The sequence below is a fragment of the Odocoileus virginianus genome, chromosome 20 (genome assembly GCF_023699985.2).
Source record: "Odocoileus virginianus isolate 20LAN1187 ecotype Illinois chromosome 20, Ovbor_1.2, whole genome shotgun sequence".
Classification (NCBI taxonomy): Eukaryota; Metazoa; Chordata; class Mammalia; order Artiodactyla; family Cervidae; genus Odocoileus; species Odocoileus virginianus.
The window spans coordinates 6,758,363-6,777,878 of NC_069693.1; the positions used below are offsets into that span (position 1 = coordinate 6,758,363).

Consider the following 19,516-nt stretch of genomic DNA (forward strand, 5'->3'; position numbering starts at 1 on the left):
AGGCCCTCATCCTTCGCAGTTTGAATGTGTATTCAGGGGACCACGTTCCCAGCATTCAGTGGGGGCACAGATAGAACTGTGAGGACCACTCTAAGACACTAAAAGGACTACATTTCCCAGAAGGCAACGGGTATGCACTCAATGGGCTACAGTGCCCAGCAGACAATGAAATGGAGGGGCACACACTTCTCAGCCGCCATTGAGGCAGGAGAGACCACATCTCTCCGTATGCCAAGGAGGCGGCAGCCAGGAAGTAGTAAGTTCACCTCGCAGGTGATCTGCCTACAGTTCTCTGGACAACCCCATGCCAAAGAGAAGAAGAAAGTTGGACAGAGGTCTTTCCCAGAGTGCTCGGGACAGAAGAGAACTACGAGTCCCGGCATGCAATACAGATCTAGTCACAAAGCCGCCGGCCCTCACAGCAGGGAATTGGTGGAGACTTAGGCTCCACCCACTCAGGTGGCCCCATCCTCAGGCGATACCCACTTCTCAGTTACACTGGCTCCACCCCTGAATAGGCCCCGCCTCTTCTCAGACGCCTCCTCTAAACTGACCCGGTTCTTCTCAGTCCGCACACCAGGCTTGTTCAAATCATGCCTTCCCTACCAGAAGTCCACTCCAGCTGACCCCTCCTGTGCCCTCGGGAGGCAGGCCTCTCTCCACGCCACAGCCAGCTCCAGCCTCTGCCCCTGCCTTCCCTGCAGGCTCCTGGCTTTGACCTCTCAATGGCTGAGCCTGCCTCTAAGGGGGAGGCCTTCATCTTTCCAGGCCCACTCTCTGGATTCTCGCTTTCCACGCCTTCCAGCTGGGTACCTCCCCTGCCCAAATCCCACCCCCAGACCGTCTTCCTCTCTAGACTCTGCCCCTTTAGTACCGAGCAGAGGGCCTGTCCTCCCTGGCCTCCCCCATCACCAGCTAGCCCCGCCCCTTCCTTGACTCACTTCTTCCTTAACTGGCCTTCCCCCACTTCCTAGCTCCAAGGCTACCCCTCTCTCGCTCACTCACTTAAGGACGCCTCCCTTTCTCATACTCATCCTTCCACCAGATGATTCCGTCCTTCTACGTTGACCTCTAGACCTCGTGCTCAGCTGGCCGGGCCCCTCCCTGTCCCTCGGTACTTAATACTCCTTTTTCCTGGTCACCGTCTCTGACTTTCTGGCTCCTGCTTACTCTCTAGCTTTGACCCCTTTTTGAGCCCAATTTCTTTTCAGTTGACACCCCCTCGCTGATCCTAGAGCCCACCCCTCACTCAGAACTTGCTATCTCAGGCAGGCCCCCACCCGGTCCTCGCCCCTCGCTGGCCGGCCTCCGCCTCTTCCTCGGATGACACCCCCTCCCGATTCACCGCTTCCTCAACCTCTCAACTCTTTCCATAGCCTGGTCACCTCAGACCCTGCTTCTAGATGATTCCCCAGCACACTCAGTTCCTCCTATAGATCACGTCCCTCCAAGTCAGCCCCACCCGTTACCTAGACCTGACCTTTACATCTGTCCTCACCGCATTCGCGAGGCTGACCCTCAGGACTGGCCACGCCCCCTACCACCCCGCCCACCCACGGCCGGCCCAGGCCCCGCCCCCTAGACCAGGCCCCCGCCCCCGCATCGCCCCCCGTCCCCCGAGCCCCGCCCACGGGTCGCGCGCACCTTGGGCGTGAGCACGAGCGCGGCGCCGCCGTGCACGGCCACGATGGGCAGCGAGGTCTGCGCCGACAGGAAGTCAAGGATGGGCGCGACGGCGGGCGCGCGCGAGTCGTCCTCGAAGACGACGCCGTGCACGCGCAGCCCCGACAGCAGGTCGCAGAGTTGCAGCACGAGGCTGCGTGGGTCCGAGCCGTTGAGCACCAGCGCCACCGGCCGCACGTCCAGGCCCGGGCTGCGCACGGCCGCCGCTACGGCCGGGCCCAGGCGCGCTGCCTCGGTCGCGTACGCGGGCCCCGAGAACACGAGCGCCACGTTGAGCGGTCGCGCCCCGCCGGGGCCCCCGCCAGGCCCGCCGGCCCCGCCCGGCCCCGGCACCTCCTCCGGGAACGGGCTGGCGCAGGCCAGCGCCAGCAGCAGCAACATCTTAGCGGGGCCCCGAGGGCCGCGGGGGCCACCGGCGCCGCGCATCGCCTGCGGGCCCTGCCGGGCGGCCTCTGAGCGCGAGGGCGCCCGGGGAGGGACACGGGGGAGGACACGCGGAGCAGAGAGAGGGACAGGAATGAGAGACAAGAGATAGAACGACAGAGACAAGGAGAGATACACGGTGAAGGGGAGATACGAGGAAGGAGAGACGCGGAGATAGGAGAAAGGTTGGAGTAATAGAGGGAGAGACACAGGGAAATACGGAGGCAAAGGGAGAGATACAGAAGCGAAGGGAGAAACACAGGGAGAATGGGTAATGGGGTCACAAAAGATAGCGAGGTGGGGAGAAGAGACAGACAAGGGAGGACAATGAGACAGGCCAGATGGGAAAGAGACCCGCAGAGACGGGATCAGAACAGGAGCAGAGAGAGAGAGACCCAGGAAGATAGGAAGAGATGAAAACACCCACAGAGAGATGGTCAGGGAGAGAGTTGATGGGATGGAGGAAAGAGATGGAAGGAGAAACAGACAGGGACAGATAGGCTCAGGGTAACAGAGCGAGAGATAAGACGGGTGACAGAAATAGGGAGGGAATGAGAGAGGCGGGAGAGATGCAGAGATAGAGGAAGGAAGGTGGGAGAGAGGAGAGAAACCCGAAAGTTGGACCAAGAGAGGAAGGTGGAAAGAAACCCCAGGAAGATGGAGACAGAGACCCCACAGCCACCACAAGACACGCACCCACAAGAGATGAAGAAACAGGCAGAATTAGAGATTGAAGAGGCAGGCAGAGCAGAGAGAAAACACAGGAAGACAGAAATAGCGAGGCAAGGCAGAGATCAAGACCCCCACCAGGGAGGTGCCCAGCACAGACATGAAAGGAAGGCCGGGAAGGCGAGTGGCAGGAGGGATCAAAAATAAAAGGAAGAAAAAGTGAGGGGAACAAAAAAAGAGAGAGAGAAAGGGAAAAGGGGTCAGGTGTGTTGGGGGAGAGAGAGAGAGAGAAAGAAATTAGTGGGCCATCCTGCAGGGAGCAAATGCCTCCATGACCGTACCCCTCCCCTGGAATACAAGCCCCCAACCCATCTTCATCCCCTTACCCCTGCCCCCGTCCTTCCACTCTCAATAAGAGCTGGAAAGAGTCACAGTCCAGACGGCTCTGGGGTTGGGGGGAGCACAGCTGTGGCGAGCTGGGAGGGGTGGGGGTCCCTGGCTCCCAGCCCAGAGCAATTTGGTAAATGAGAAGCAATACAGCATCTCTTCCTATGTCCCCTGTTGAATACTAGCTGCCTGGGGTGGTCGGGCTGGGAGCCCAGACTCCTGGCTCCTGGGTCTTGAGGAAGGAGGGCCCTGGGGGCCTGGCCTCTGGTTCCCAGAGAGGGATTGGAGTCTGCAGAAGGGGCTTCTGGAAGGGGTGAGGGTCCAGACAAGGAAGGGCTCGCTCTTAACTGTCAATCAGCCTCCTGTCCGGTTGCCATGGTAGCGCAGAGCCTCCATCCACCCCACAGACAGCCAGGGGTAGGGGAAAGGCCCACACCCCTTTGCCTGCCTAGAGGCCTCACTCCCAGCCCCCTCCCACCCCCAGGTCTTCCCAGGGACCCTGGGGCACAGTCTCCCAAGGGGTGGGGGTGGGGGCTCCTAGCATGCTTCAATCCTGGCTCCCCCTCGCCCCTCCTCTCCTCTGCCCTTCCCCAAGCAGCTGGTTCAATCAGTGCTCAGAATAGCCCCCCTCTGCCCCAAAATAACCCACAGCTGTGGCCTGGCGCTCCCCCCTCCCCAGGATAACACTCGCTCTCCCCTCCCTTCCTGGTGGCCGCTCACCCCTCAGCCTCTTCTCTGCCTCTCTGAGACTCACCCCTACCTGGCCTCTGGCCTTGGGGACCCTGGGGTCCTGCTCCTTGGCTGAAGCGCAAGAGGGCAGCTCCTGCCCCACCCTTCTCAAGAGGCTGGATGCCCAGTTCTCTCTGGTGAGGGATTCAGGAGGACAGTCTCCCACCCCTCTGGAGGTGGACAGAGAGGTGGTAGCCCCAGCCGCTGGGGGACTCTGGCTTTCCAAACCCCAAACCTGCACCCTCGGGGATCACATTATTCAGGCCTCCAATCGCCACCTCCTCGTGAGTCTCAGTCCCCATTTCCATCCGCACGGGGCCAAAGAGTCCAGACCCTCGTCCTCTGCCCCGTCAAGGGGCTCAGGACACTACACCTCCAGCCCCCTCTTCCCTCAGACACAGAAGCCCCATCCTCCCAACTTCTCCCATCGATTCGGGAGTCCTGGCTCTCGGGCCTCTTCTTTCCCCCTGGACCCACCCGGGACTGTGGGTGCTCAGCCCCGTCCTTTCCCAGGACCCAGGAGTGCCGGCTCTCTCCTGCCCCCAGACTCAGGAATCCAGGGGCCCAGCCTCCTTTACGCCCAGGACCCAGGAATCCAGGCCCGTAGCCCTCTCCTCCCTTGAGGACCCCTTGTGGTCTCAAACCCCATTCGTCCAGTATCCTGGGCAACCCCCGCCCCAGCTCCAGCCTCTCCAAGTCGCCCCACTCAGGTCCTGTGCACAGTACAGTCTGTCCCCCAGCTGAGGAGGAGGGTGCCAGAGATTCCTGGGGTGTCCCTGTCTCCATCACTCCCCCCAGATCCATCACAGAAGAGAGGAGAGGCCACTTCGATCCACAGCCCGGGTTTCCCACCCCCCCTCCCAGTTCGCATCGTGCTGCGGGCGGCTCCCGCTCCCCCCCAACCCCATTCTCTCCCCACCCTAATCCTGGTGCTTGGAAGAGGCTAGAAGGGTATTCCAGAACCTTGAGGAAGGGATGGGAGCTTGGGACGAGGGGTGCCAAGGCCTGGATACTCTCAAGGTCTTTGGCAGGGGTATTAATAGCCGACTGGCAGCTGAGGAGGGAGGGGAGATGGAGCTGGAGAGAGGGAGGAGGACGGACTGAGGGGGGAGGCTGATGCGGGCAGTGGGGTGGGGGACGGCTCAGAGAGGGAAGGTGAGAGGGAGAGATGGGGGATAGAGAGACAGGGTGTCAGGTGTATGGGGCTGGAGAGAAGGATCAAAGTGTCAGCAATGGGGGGGTTAGGAGATCTGGGGTGCAGAGATCTGGGAAAAGGGCTCAGCGAGGGAGAAGCAGATAGGGGGCAGAGATTTCCCCCAGGGACCCCTGTCCACCATTCCAACCCTCTCCCTCCAACTGAGGCCCCTTGCCAACTTTCCCTGTCCTAAATCTGGGGCGGGGTGGGGGGCGACCCACGTTCCCACCCCCTCCCCTGCAGCCCTACCCCAGCCTTACCTTTTCATGACCCTGTTCTGGGGGGGTGTTGCGGGGGTGCCAGGAACGGAACCGGAGTCCAGCGACCCGAAGATTCGGCGGGGGGCTCAGGGAGCCGCGGGGTGTGTGTGTGGGGGGCCAGGCCCTGGGGCGGCGGCGGCGGCCGGGACCTCCTGCCCGTCCCTGGCTCCCTGGCTCCGGCTCTCTTCCTCGGTCCGTCCTGCCCTGCCTGTCCCCCAAGGTTGAGGCCACCCCGGCTAGGCGAGGACGCAGCTACACATGTTGCGCTGGAAGTTGGGCCCCGGACATTGCGGAGGCTGTCGGGGTGTCCTCTCGCCGCCCCGACCCCGTGGGGATCCCCCCTCCGCCCACCCGGGGTGCCCCCCTCTGCCGCTTCAGCCCCGGCTCCTCCCCCCCGTCCATGTGTCCGGTCCCGCCTCTCCCTGGCTCATTCGCAACCCCCCACTCTGTGCCCTCCGTGGCACCCCCCCAAGTCTGTGTCTGTCTGTCTGTCTGGGTCACCTCTGAAGCCGGTGGCCGGTGTGTGTGTTTGCGTAAGGGGCAGGCGGGAGACAGCCTGTCTGGGCGACTGCTTGCCCCTTCCTGCTTGGCCACCTCCCACCTCCAGACACCCCCCCCCCACGCCCCCACTCTCAAATACAGGCAGACACACACATATACACACACGCATACACGCACCACCTCACTTCCCTGGGATTCCCCTAAACACCCCCGGAGCTTGAGGAGGGAGACACACACATACCCACACACACACACACACACACACACACACACACACACTGGAGGGTCTGATAGGGCCAGGCTGCCACTGCCGTCAGGGGCTGTTCGGACAGACAGGAGGACACAGGCGGCCAGACGCCCGGCCGGACGCAGGCAGGAGGCACAGAGCCCAGGTACACACCATCCATCCGGGTTTGCGGGGGGGGGGGGGGGGCTTGGAGGGAGGAACCTGGGGGGCCCGCGACACCCAGGCAGGTGGCTCGGGGTCGAGACAGACAGACAGACCCCTCCCTCCCTCCCGCCCTCCCTCAGCCGCCGCAGCCCTTACAGACACACCCCCCCCCTCCAGCCCAGCCCCAGACACCCGCACACACAGATCCTCACCGGGCAGATGGCGGACACACGAGAGACCCCTGGGGGCCAGGCGGACCCACCCAGGCCGACACCCCCAAGTCAGGCACCGGTGGCCAGGAAGGCTGCAGGCGGGCGGAGGGCGGTGGCGGCGGCCAGGGCTTGGAGGAGCCGGAGCGGGAGGGACTCGCACACTCGCTGTGTTCTCACACACATAGACACACACACACACACACACACACACTCACTCGGGATGCGATTAACATTCAGTCCCCGTCCGCCCCTGCTGGGAGACCCACAGCCCCCCTTCTTGGGCTCCCTGGGGACCCCTCCTCCTGTCATGGCTGGGGGAGGGGGCCAGCCCCTTCCCCAGCTCCCAGCCTCTGTCTTCCCCCAGGGACCAGAGAGTGAGGGGCTGTGAATAAATCTGGGGAGAGGGGAAGGGGCGGGGGGGGGGGGCAGTCGGGGACTCAGGACCGGGACCCGCGCTCCAGGGCCCAGGGGCTGCCCGCCCTCTGGCCCCTCCCCACGCTGAGGTTTGTGAAGCAGGAGGCCATCCCCAGACTTGAGTCTCTGTCACGCTAGGACCCATCTTTTGGCTTCAATTGCCCCGGGAGGCCAGGCCTGCAAGCAGGTCTCATGAAGCCAGGAATCCAGGCTCCCAGCCCCCTCCTCTCTCAGACCCAGAAATTCAAGTCCCCAGTCCCCCTTCCCATCCAGGACGCAGGAATCCAAGCCCCCGGTCCCCTCATTGCTCAGACCTAGGACACCAGGTATCCAGCCCCCCTCCTTCCTCAGTCCCAGAAGTCCAAGGCCCTGTCTCCCTTCTCCACCTGGGATCCAGTAATCAGAGCCCCCCTTCTCCAGGCCTGAGTCCCTTTTAGACCCTCAGACAAACTGACTCCTTAGCACAAACCACCCTCAGGTGCCCACGCGTCCAAGACTCGTGGACGTCACGCTCTCCTCTAGCACCCTATCCATCCTGCAATCTGAGGAAACTGATACCGCTGTACCCCTTCTGTTATTGATGGACCCTGACATCCATCACCCATGGTTATTCAGACATCCAGGAAGAAAGCACCATGTCCCCCCTCGTAGACGCAGCCTGTTCCCCCTCGCCCAGCGTCCCTCAAGACCAGTTGCCCAGCTCCTGCCCTTCCTGATAGGGAGGGAGGCTAGGCCCAGTGCTTCTGTAAAGGGCTGGGGTGGGGTGTGGCTCAGGACACCTGGGCTCCCAAGAGTGTGTCTGTGTGCCTCTGGGGGGGCAGTTCCGGGGTGGGTGGGGAGGTGACCAGAGCCAGGGCTTCTGGCTACCAACTCCAGGGTCTCGGAGAGCAGGAGTGAAGGCTCATATTTCTGAAAAAGAAGAGACTGGGCGCCTGAATTTGTGGGTCCCAGAGGGAAGAAGGGATTGTGTATCTCGATTCCTGGGTCTAGGATACTTGTGACACAAAATCCTCGGGTGGGAGCCGAAGTCCCAAAGAAGCGGGGACTGAACTCTTCTTGGGTCAGAGGGAGGAGGGGCTGGCGGCTGGACTCCTGAGCCCAAGGGAGGAGGGTATTGAGGTCCTGGACTCCTGAGTATGATGGAGGAGGGGCCGGAGGCTGCCTTCTCTTCTCTCGGATAGATTGGAGCTGGAGGTCCCTGAAAAGCCAGCCTCTGGGTCTTTGTGTAGGATCTTGAAACCTCAGAGACCTGCCTCCCGAATCGCTGTCAAGGGCAGAATCTATGCGGTTGGGCTGCGACCTTTACAGAGGCGCAGACTGCCTGGGGGAACAGGCGCCCGGATTTGGGAGTTTCGGGTCTCAACGACCCCGCAAGTTCCTAGGGGGCGGCCTCGGTGGGGAACATTCTGCGCCCAACTCAGCAAGTGCGGAGAAGCGGGGGTAGGGGGCGCCAGAGGGCCGAGACTCGGGCCTCGGGGGCGGAGCCTCCCGCCCGGACTCCTCCCCCTCCCGCCCTCCTCGCTCTTCCTAGCTCCGGCTCGGCCACCAGCTCCGGCCTCGGCGCCCCCGTCCCAGAGCCCCCTCCCCGGAGCGGAGCCCACCCGAGGGCACCTCTCCCGCCCCCACCTGATAGCCCAGCCGCCCGGCCAGAACAGCAGCCCCGGGGGGCAGCCCCCCTCCAGCCTCCCTCCAGCCCAGCCCTGCCAGATCCCCCCAACCATGAATCTCTTCCGATTCTTGGGAGACCTCTCCCACCTCCTAGCCATCATCTTGCTACTGCTCAAAATCTGGAAGTCCCGCTCGTGTGCCGGTGAGACACCCACGGGGGCCGGAGGAAGGGGGAGAGTGCGGGGGACACCCCAAGACTCGGGGAGAGGGTTTGAGGCATAGGGGGACGGGTCCCCTTTCCCGTCCCTGCTTGCTGGGGGTCCCCCATCCAGGCCCAGGGTCACCAGGGGGTCAGCTCCTTTCCGCAAACTGGCGTTGCATTCAGTTTGATGGGGGTGGCTCCAGGCACCGAGTTCAGCCTCCCCCGGTCCCCATCAGGGTGGCCTCAGAGTTGCCGGAGCTGGGAACAGGGAGCTGTGGCAAGCAGGGAGGTGGCTGGAAGTTGGTGACGTGGACTGTGGCGGCCAGGAAGGGAGCGGGAGGCAGGCGACCTGTTCCGGAGGCCAGAGGTCAAGGAGGGGTTCCTCCCGTGGCCCCAGCTTGGATCTGGACTGCAGGAGGACCCTGAGGGTGTTGGGGGTGGCCTCGAGGCCTAGCCTGGGACACAGCCTCGGGCTGGAGTAGCTTTGGGGCCGGGCTGCCCCCTGGCTGTGGGCCGTGGGAAAGAGCCCTGTTCCAGCCGGCGGCTGGGGAGGCCTCCAGGGACAGCTGCCCTCCAGAGCTGCCTCCAGGCTTGTCCCAGGCCTTGGCCCCTGGTGTATTGACCCAGCGGCCCACCTCCAGCTTCCCCCCACCCCGCCTCTCTGCACCACAGGGATTTCAGGCAAGAGCCAGGTCCTGTTTGCTGTGGTGTTCACTGCCCGCTACCTGGATCTCTTCACCAACTACATCTCACTCTACAACACGTGCATGAAGGTAAAGGCCTCCTGAGGGGGAGCCACCGGGAGGGTCAGGGGAGGAGGGAACATGGGTCCCAGGCTTTAGGGAGGAGGGGGCTGGGGGTCCAGACTGCTGAATCTGAGGGGAGCAGTGACAGTGGCTGGGACTCCTGGGTCTGAGGGGCTGGGGGCCAGGACTCCTAGTCTGAAGGAGGAGGGGCTGGGGGTCTGGACCCCTGAGTCTGAGGGAGGAGGGGCTGGGGGCTGGACCCCTGGGTCTGAGGGAGGAGGGGCTGGGAGCCTGGACCCCTGGGTCTGAGGGAGGAGGGGCTGGGGGCTGGACCCCTGGGTCTGAGGGAGGAGGGGCTGGGGGCTGGACCCCTGGGTCTGAGGGAGGAGGGGTTGGGGTCCGGACTCCACAGTCTAAGCTCTTGGGGGCTGGGGCCCTGTGCCTGGATCTGAAGCTTCCTCCTCATCCTCCCCCCACAGGTGGTCTACATCGCCTGCTCTTTCACCACAGTCTGGATGATTTACAGCAAGTTCAAAGCCACTTATGATGGGAACCACGACACGTTCCGAGTCGAGTTCCTCGTCATTCCCACAGCCATCCTGGCATTCTTGGTCAACCATGATTTTACCCCTCTGGAGGTAGGCCACCTGCAGGGTTCCGGCAGTGGTGTAGTGGGGTGGGCTGTGGGAGAACGGCTGTGGACGGTGGGCCCAGTCAGAGGCTTCCTTCTGCAGGGTTGCTCAGACTTCCTCCTTTTAGGAAATAACGTTCAAAATAGGGGCCCTGGAGTCGGATGACAGCAACGTCATGGCAGCAGCACTCATCAAGTACCAGACGCTGCTCTGAGCATGTCACACATGTCATCGCATTACTTTTCACAGCAGCCCCATTTTATAGATAGGAAACTGAGGCTCGGGGCGTCAAAATGACTTCCAAAATCATCGGCCTAGTGAATAGTTCAGGAGTTGGGAACAGGGGGTCTAGGGGGCCAGGCTACTTGGATTTGGATCTGTTACTTTCTATTAGCATGACCTTGGGCATGGAACTTGACTTTTCTGTGCCTCAGTTTCCTTATCTGTAAAGTCAAGATCAGATCACCGTGAGGATTTCCTGAGAGAAGACAGCATCGCTTACACAGGGACTTTAGAACAAGAGAGCTGGGATTTGAAGCCCAGGGCTTCCCTGGTGGCTCAGATGGTAAAGAAGCTGCCTGCCTTGTGGGAGATCAGGGTTTGATCCCTGGGTGACCAGGGTTTGATCCCTGGGTAGGGAAGATCCTCTGGAAGAGGAAATGGCAACCCACTCCAGTATTCTTGCCTGGGAAATCCCATGGACAGAGGAGCTTGGCGGGCTATAGTCTGTGGGGTCGCAAACGTTTGCACATGACTGAGTGACTGACACTTTAGAAGCTGGGGGACTTTGGGCAAGTCATGTAATTTCTCTATGTTTCAGTTTTCTCATCTGTAAAATGGGGATAGTTCCTACTTCATAGGTTCTAACTCGGGATTAATATTGATAAAGCACAGTGTCTGGCAGTAGGTAGGAAGTGCTGGCAATGATTGTTGCAGTGTTTCAGACTCCTAAAGGCTGGCTGTTGTGGTTTTTATTGCCTGGTGTTTTGGTAGGAGCTGTACAGTTTCCTAGGAGTAATTTTGAGAAGGACTGTGCTCAATCTGCCATCTCCCGCCTCCAGGGGCCTGGCAGGAATCAAATTCAGAGCAGTCTTTCCTCCCCCAGTACCACTCACTCCTGCTTGTAAGAAGCTGGCCCTGGAACTTCCCTGTGGTCCAGTGGTTAAGACGCTGCATTTCCAAGGCAGGGGGTGTGGGTTTGATCCCTGGTTGGAAAACTAAGATTCCCACAAGCCGCCCCTGCTGTGCTGACGTTTTCAGCAGAAACCATAATTCCGGAGTTTTCCTGAGATGTCTCACTTGACAATTTTGGCTACAGATTCCAAATCTATTTCTAAAAGCATCCTGCAGTCTTGACAAATCTGATTGAGGGGTAACTTTGGCCCAAGTACCCCAGAAATGTCAGAAGGAGGAAACCCAAAGCTTAGTTGCAGGGTCTGGACTTGGCAAACTTCTGATCACCATCATCTTGCATGGAGCACTCACTGGGCTGGATCCATTTTACAGGTAGGGAGATTGAGGCTGGAGGAAGGCAGTGGGGCTTGCTCTAGGCAGAAGAGGCTGGACCAGGATCTAGGCTTCTTGACTCCAGGTTGGGTGGTTTGGTTGGGTGGTTCCCTCATTCAGAAGGAGTTCACTTGTGCAAAGTATTGGCACTGAATCTATATTGGGCTCCACGCAAATCCATCATCATCCCATCTGATCCCTTAGCCACCTGAGGAAGCAGACTTCTTCATCCCTCTTTCTTGTAGGACTAAGGTGAGGCTTCCAGCTGTCACTAGTGGTAAATAACCCGTTTGCCAATACAGGAGACACAGGTTCAATCCCTGGGTCAGGAAGATCCCCTGGAGGAGGGTATGGCAACCCATTCCAGTATTCTTGCCTGGAGAATCCCATGGACAGAGGAAACTGGCCAGCTACAGTCCATAGGGTCGCACAGAGTCGGACATGATTGAAGCAACTTAGCATGCAAGGTGAGGCTCAGAGGTGAGACCTCACAGAATTTGAAACCAGGTTCACCTGCTTTCAAAACCCATGCGTTGTTTTTAGTCACTTAGTGGTGTACAACTCTTTGCAATCCCACAGACTATACCTACCAGGCTCCTCTGTCCATGGGATTCTCCAGGCAAGAATACTGGAGTGGGTTGCCATTCCCTTCTCCAGGGGATCTTCCTGACCCAGGGATCAAACCGTAATCTCTTGCATTATAGGCAGGTTATCATCTGAGCCACCAGGGAAGCCCTAAAATCCATGCTAACTCCAATTAAAAATAAATTTTTAAAAATGCCCTTGTTATCATTGGGTGCATGCTGAAAAACTTTTTTAATCATAGAAGGAAAGGATTCCTTAAAAATTCAGATGTCACGAATAGATCAAGTAAAAATACAACAGACCTTTTCTCTCCTTTTTTGTCATGATTCTGTTTCCCAAGGCTAGGAATTGGGTATGTATCCATTTAATGGGTATGTTTCATGAGAGCCTCAAGTAACCTGATTTGCTGAGAACCTTGCTGGTAGATTTGGAGTGATTATGGGAACAAGCCCTGAAGTCTAGCTGCCTGCATAGGAATCTGTTTCTACCCGCATCTCAGTTGTGTGGCCTTGGACAAGTTACTGATCCCATGGGCCTCAGTCTTCTCATCTGTATAAGGGGGGTAACAATAGGTCTTACCTCATAGGGTTAAGGCATAAGCCAGTTAGTAGCTGTAAGGTGTGCAGGTGCCTTGAATGTAGTAAATGCTATATAAATGTCAGTTCTTAGAAACACATCCTGATGGTCGCCACTTCACTCCCACAAACCAAAACCACCCAGGAGGAATCACACCTGCCAGCTGGTGGTGGTGTCTGAGTGGAGGTTTCAGTGAATTGACACCTCACAACTCACCCCAGGTGGGGCTTTCAGGAACCTGGGGACTGAAAAGGGGCCAGCAGCTGTCTGTCTTCTTGGTCTCCCTCCCGCGATGCCCTGTCCTGCTTGCAGATGATGGTCGTCAGTGCTGCCTGAATGGTGGCCCATGACAAGCACCTGGGGACCTCGCTCCCATTCTCTCATGCATTCATCCAGGCATGGAGTAGGTTCCAGGCACTATGCCAGGGGCTGTGCCCACAGCGTGCCCCAGGTGTAGGCTCCTGGACCTCACGGAGCTCACAGTCTGGTCAGAGCTGCCGAGAGGAAGACAAGACAGGGGATGTGACAGTCCTGGAGGGAGGATGGTCAGGGAGAACCTCGCTGATGAGCTGAGGTTGGAAAGAGGTGGAAGAGGCAGGATGTGACTGTCTGGGGGGAGAGCTGCAGGAACAGCAAGTGCAAAGGTCCTGGGGCAGGAAGGAGGCTGGTGTGTTCGAGAACCAGACAGAAGGCCTGGGTAGTCCGTCATAGCCTGGAGGGACTAGGAGATGAAGCTGGATCAAGGAGAGCCTTGAAGGTCAGGAACTTAGAGCCAAAGTTAGGAACTTGGGTTTTATTCTGGATGTGATAAAAAGTAGCTACTGGAGGGTTTTGAGCCAGAGAGTGACACGGTCTGATTTATGTCTCTCAAGCTTGCACATTGAACGTTGCCCCTACCAGGGCAGGAAAATCACCCCCACTTTAGAGAGAAGGAGGTGGAGGCTTTAAGAATCTGGGTCTCTTGCCCAAGGTCTCGTAGAAGGGAAGTCTCAGAGCCAGGAGCCTAACCTGGTCCTCCCTTGGGAGAGGCATAATTGCTAAGTGCTCCGAATACTGACTCTGAACTCTTTGTTCAAATCCCAGCTCTGCCGCTTACTAGAAGTGTGATCCTGGGCATGTCTCTGACCCTCCCTGAGCCTCAGTTACCTCATCTCTAGAAGGGAATGTTGGGGATTTCCTGGTGGTCCAGTGGTGAGGACTCAGCATTTTTACTCTCAAGGCCCAGGTTCAGTGTCCGGTAGGGGTAACTAAGGTCCTGCAAGCCACGAGACTCGGCCAAAAAATAAAGGAGGGGGGATGCTAACAATAGTACCTCTGTCATGGGTTATTGTGGGGATCGACAGAATGAGTGTGGGGTGGGCAGAGTGGTCGCTGGCACCCGGTGAGGGCCCGGCAGGCATCGTGGTGCCCCGTTACCTGCTCTCCCGTGTCACTGCGCCTGTAACCAACACAGCCGTGTCCTCCCCCTTCTCTCTCGCCCTGTCCCCTCCCGCCCCGTCCCGCCCTGGGCCGCCAACTCCCCGGCACCCCCCTGGTAGATCCTCTGGACCTTCTCCATCTACCTGGAGTCGGTGGCCATCCTGCCGCAGCTGTTCATGGTGAGCAAGACAGGCGAGGCGGAGACCATCACGAGCCACTACCTGTTTGCGCTGGGCGTCTACCGCACGCTCTATCTCTTCAACTGGATCTGGCGCTACCACTTCGAGGGCTTCTTTGACCTCATCGCCATCGTGGCAGGCCTGGTCCAGACGGTCCTCTACTGTGACTTCTTCTACCTCTACATCACCAAAGGTAGCCGGCGGGGAGGCGGTGGGGAAGGGAGCCCATACCTTCTCCAGCTTCCACCCTCCCTCCCAGGGGCCCTGGCTGCATCTCCTCTGCCCCCGTGTCCCTCGAGGGAAGGCAGGACAAGAGAGGGTCAGGGGTGGCCTCTGACTTTTCCTCTCTTGGCATTTCTCCTAAGCCCTTTCTCCTGCCCTGAGGTTCCGGACCCACAGTTTCTCAGTCTCAGACCTGTTAACAGATCCGAAGTCACCAGCCCCAGGAGCGCTCAGGGAAGGGTGGGCCTCTTCTCTGCAGATTGATCTCTGTCCTCCCCCTCAGGGACTCAGGCCCACCAAGATTCATTCATTCATTCAGTCAGTCAGTCAACCAACAAATTTTGGGAACACTTTATATGTCCGTGGCCAGGGCTAGGCTCTGAGATACTACCATAGGGGAAAAGATGGACGAAGCCCTCCCCTCCTTTTTTGTACTGTGTGTGTGTGGGCGGGGGGAGGACGATGAATGAACAAGAGAAATGACTGCAAACAGTGAGAAAGGGCAGAGATGGAAAGGAACCAGGGAGGTGTTGGTGGAGAGTGATGGGGTTACTGTACCTGGGGGTGGATGGTTGGGGGAGGCCTCTTAGAGATGATAATTAAAAGCTACGACCTTCAAGGTCCCAAGTCAGTTAGCAGGAAGGGAAGAGGAGCCGAGGGCAGAGGCCTGGAGGCAGCCCAGGATTCCCAGCAGCGAGGGCAGATGGAGGTGGGGGGGTGGTTTCGCCCACTGCCCATCAGAGATCCAAGGCCTCTAGGCCCAGGAGTCCTTCCAGGATGGAAGAGGAGTAGCCAGTGTTAGGAGAAATGGGTCCATGGCTCAGTCCCTCAGCCTCAACCCTCAGTAATTCGGGTTGATCCCCCGCCGTGGTTAATCTGGACTCCGGAGGCTGCCCCTGCCAGCCCAGTGTCCAGCCCCTGGTGTGGGCGTGGGAGGCTGTCCTGTCTTTGGGGGCCCCGTGGTCACACCCTGCCCCGCCCCTCTCTTCACAGTCCTAAAGGGGAAGAAGCTGAGTTTGCCGGCGTAGCCCCAGTCCATCTCCGTCTCCAGGACAGCGGTGGCGAGAGGCAGCGGAAGGCGACGCGAGATGAAGAGCCTTCCGGTCCAGGGGTGACTTTTTTAAGAACCCACTTCTCCCGGCTCCCCAGCTCCACGCCTGCCTGGTTTCAGGGGGGCGGTGGAGGACCCAGGTGTTGGGGGAGCTCAGGACCTGGGCTGTTTGTAGTTTTTTGCCTTTTAGAGAAGAAGAAAAAAAAAAATCTTTCCACTATTTAGTTTTTGATTCTGATGACTCCTTTCTCTTCTTACTCTCCGGCTCCGATTTTTATAAACTGTTTTAAAGTGTCCTGTGGGGCGAGGCAGGGTTGGAGATCTTTCCCCTCCCCTGAGCCCCTTGGCTTCCTTCTGGATCCCCACCACTCCACCTTCCGCCCCACCTTCAGCCCCACTGGTCGCCAAACACTAACTCTGCCGACACCCGCCTGACACCTGCCTGCCTGCCAGACCTCTGACCGTGGCCATGAAAACACACCCCCATCCACCCCCCGCCCCCCAAACTTTTGCACTGGGGAGAGGGAGGAGGGGAGGAAGGTCTCCCCTGATTTTTCAGTCATTTTTTCCAGAATTTGGATTTTTTGGTCGTTTTTTTTGGGCAATTTAGGGGGGCGTGGGAAAGGGGTTGGCCCGAGGGGTCACGTTTTTGTACAGAACTGAAGGTTGATTCTTTGTTCTCTTGAAATAAACTGAGGAAAATGATGCCTCTCTTTTGCTACTCCTTGCCCTTTCTCTGGTGTTTGTGAGGGTACCCCTGACCCCGGCCCCTTTCTCTCTGCTTCCGCTTTATCCTGACCACTGTTGGCAGGAGACCCAGGCCTGGGAGGAGCGGGAAGATAAGAAGCTGGGCTTCCTGAGACTAGCTGCACCCTGACCACCAGGGAAGATGTTCTGGAGGAAGAAAAGATCTCGAAGATTCTTCTTGTCTTGGCACACCACTTCCCTGACAGTTAGTTCTCCCTAATCTCAGGGTGGCAGAGGACAGCCTTCCAGAGTCTGTGATTTGGAAGTCGCCAAGGGACAGCCCCCCACCCCCGTCCCTCCGTCATCTCACGTTGTGTGGAACCGCTTTATGTTTTCTTAAAAAAAGAAAACAAAAAATGGAATTGGTTGCCAGCCTTTAAAAACCAGATTTTCACATTAAAATCGAGATTTCTGGCTCCTCTTGAAAAAATATCCGTCAATCTGACAATGCCGGATCCTCATTTCTGGGTGCAGCAGATGGCTGGAATGAATGGCTGGGACGTGAACTCCGCCCCGCCCCCCCCCCCCCCCCGACTCCCACTGCCTCCCCCCCAGTCCCCAGGACTTGGCTGAGGGGTTGAGACCATCTATTATTGGGCTGATGCTGTTTTGTGGTTTTTTTCTGTGAAGTTCAAAGGAAAGTGAATATTTTCTGTGTTTCCCTCCAGACTGGCTTCACATCTGGTCTGTTTCCTTCACTCATGTTAACTGCCTAGCCCTTGTCAGCCTTTGGAGTTTTGCCCTGGATTCTGCCAGATCCCCTACGTGTCCCCTAAGACCTTCCTTAACTGGCCCCGGTTCTCTCCTAGGCTGGTGGAAGCTTCAGGAGGCAAGGAGCTGACGTTTCTGAGCATTTCATGAGCATCAGGCAGTGTGTGTCACACAGGTGAGCCCGCGGGTCCCTCAGAGCACCCTCCCTTCGCTGGGGAGGAAACCGAGGCTCAGAGGGGGTGCAAGTGGCCAAGGTGGCGTAGGCACCCCAGTTTCCTGCTGCTGGATCCTAGGTGCTTAGCCGCTGCTGTGGAGTTTTGCAGATGTTTTTCCTTCCTTTCTTGTAAGCCCAGAAGCCTCACATGGAAGATGCAGGAGAAGGCCTGCTTGGGTTGACTCAGGGTCGGGAGCAGGAGTGTTTTTGAACACAGTCTGCAAACCGTCGATCTAAATCCCATCCAAGGCTGTGGTTTGACAGCCAGCCCAGCTCGGGCCCAAAGACATTAAGTGACACATCCCAGGTGATTCAGCCAGTGACAGGGTGAGGACCAGAGCTTGGGGGTCCTTCTGTTTCCCACACCAGAAGCCTGCCCTCTGCAGGGCTGCCTCTTCCTCCAGGTGCCCATAGGGACCACAGCCTGTTTATTTCTGCACCCCTAGCACTGAGCCCTGCCATGTGTGAAACAAAAAAAATGGGGACCACGGAGCCCATGATGGACTCCCCACAACCCACATCCCTTTGCCCAGTCTGTAAATGAGCCTTCTGCAGCCACCATGGCCCTTGTGTGGGTGTGTTTGGTTTAGCTGGCATAACATTAAACTTCCTTTTTTTTTGTTATTCCTTGCCAACCTATCCCACATAAAAATAAATGGATGTCCAGTTGTTCTAGAAATACTAGAAGGTTCTAGAGCTGCACCGTTCAATACGGTGACCATCAGTGCTTGACATGTGGCGGCCCCAAGTCAGGGTGTGCTGTCTGTGTAAAATACATGAAGGATTTAAAGAACTCAATGCCCGAGAATTTAAGCTATCTGGCTAGTGACTTTTTATACTGATGATGTGTTGAAATAATATTTTGGATGTGCATGTTAGTTGCTCAGTCGTGTCCAGCTCTTTGCAACCCCATGGACTGTAGCCTGCCAGGCTCCTCTGTTTACAGAATTCTCCAAGCAAGAATACTGGAGTGGGTTGCCATTTCCTTCTCCAGGGGGGTCTTCCCAACCCAGGGATCGAACCTGAGTCTCCTGCATTGCAGGCAGATTCTTTACCATCTGAGCCACCAGGTAAGCCCCCAATATTTTAGATACATGGGGTTAAATCAAATGTATATTTATTTCACTTGTCTCATTCAACTTTTCATCCTGTGGCCAGGGGACAAATTTAAATGCCCCCCTCCCCCGACACCAAGGCTCAAATTTTACTTCTATTGGACAGCACTGTTTTGTTTTTTTTTGGCTGCCCTGCTGCTTGTGGGATCTTAGTTCCCTGACCAGGGACCCAACACGTGCCCCCTGCAGTGGAAACACAGAGTCCTAACAGCTGGACAGCCTGGGAAGTCGTGGACAGCGCTGCCCTAGACACCCTGGGCCACCGTGCAGAACGCTGGGTGCTGAGTGAAGGCCGCCCCTTCCTGGCCCCTACCACTCCCTTCATGGGTGCTTCACTCACTGGAGTCACCTGCTCAGAGTCTTGTGACCCGAGCACAAGACCCTGATCAGCTTCGGCGTTCCGGGAGATGATTCCTTCCTTTCTCCCCAAACAAGCTTTCAAATACTTGAAGACAAGTATCTTCCCTGAGGTCGGTCAGGGACTTGCCGTCCTCTAGTCCTCAAACGACTCCTCACAGAGCATGGTTTTGAGCTGAGGAGCTGGGTCCCTTGTCACTGGGGTGAGTTACAGAGTGTGGGCGCTCACTGGGCAGCCAGGCGGGCCTGAGTGTTGGCCTTGGTTCCCCTAGGCGCCCTCTCCACCGGTGAAAGAATCTTGTCTGTGAACTTGAGCTTCCTCGGCTGGACAGTGGGGCACCTCCTGCCTCCCTCCCGTGGCCAGTGCGAGCTGTAAAGGGCTCACTGTGCGCAGGCCCGAAAGAAGGGTTTCCTTTCCCTCCCATCACCGTCCGTAGCTGTCAGGATGGCACTCAAGGGACTTCCCTGGGGGGCCAGTGGCTAAGACTCCATGCTCCCGGCACCAGGAGCCTGGGTTCGATCCCATATTAGGGAACTAGATCTCACACACCAAAACTCAGAGCTCCCACGCCACGACTAAAGATCCCACATGTCACAACTAAGACCTGGCACAGACAAATAAATAAATAAAAATAAATATAAAAAAAAAAAAGTGACACTCAGATGGAGAGTCCAGGAGGTGGGATGGAAATGGGACCTGCTGCAGAGACACCCCCTCCCCTCAAGGAGACCCCTCGCCGCTCGAGGGACTGCAGAGGAACAGACATGAGAGGACAGAGGGC

General features: G+C 58.0%; 2 protein-coding genes across 3 annotated transcripts in view; one reads left to right on the plus strand and one right to left on the minus strand.

Moving 5' to 3' along the window:
- GRIN2D (glutamate ionotropic receptor NMDA type subunit 2D) overlaps positions 1-7,631 on the minus strand; it is a 36,490-nt gene extending 28,859 nt beyond the window's left edge. Inside the window, exons 1-3 of one of the 2 annotated variants that reach the window (XM_070450598.1) lie at positions 6,451-7,631; positions 5,347-5,612; positions 1,645-2,135 (exon numbers count right to left, since the gene is read on the minus strand). In XM_070450598.1, coding sequence (XP_070306699.1) covers positions 1,645-2,109 — 465 coding nt within the window. In that variant the 5' untranslated portion in view covers positions 2,110-2,135; positions 5,347-5,612; positions 6,451-7,631. Of the gene's footprint in view, positions 1-1,644; positions 2,136-5,346; positions 5,684-6,450 lie in introns of those variants that run through there. The other variant, XM_070450597.1, reaches the window with a different exon arrangement.
- A 744-nt stretch (positions 7,632-8,375) lies between these two features.
- Positions 8,376-16,295, plus strand: KDELR1 (KDEL endoplasmic reticulum protein retention receptor 1). Its single transcript, XM_020888210.2, has 5 exons — positions 8,376-8,674; positions 9,347-9,447; positions 9,900-10,058; positions 14,258-14,510; positions 15,533-16,295. Exons 1-5 carry the CDS (start codon positions 8,584-8,586, stop codon positions 15,565-15,567), a joined length of 639 nt encoding a protein of 212 aa, XP_020743869.1. The 5' UTR covers positions 8,376-8,583; the 3' UTR covers positions 15,568-16,295.
- The last annotated feature ends 3,221 nt before the right edge of the window (positions 16,296-19,516 follow it).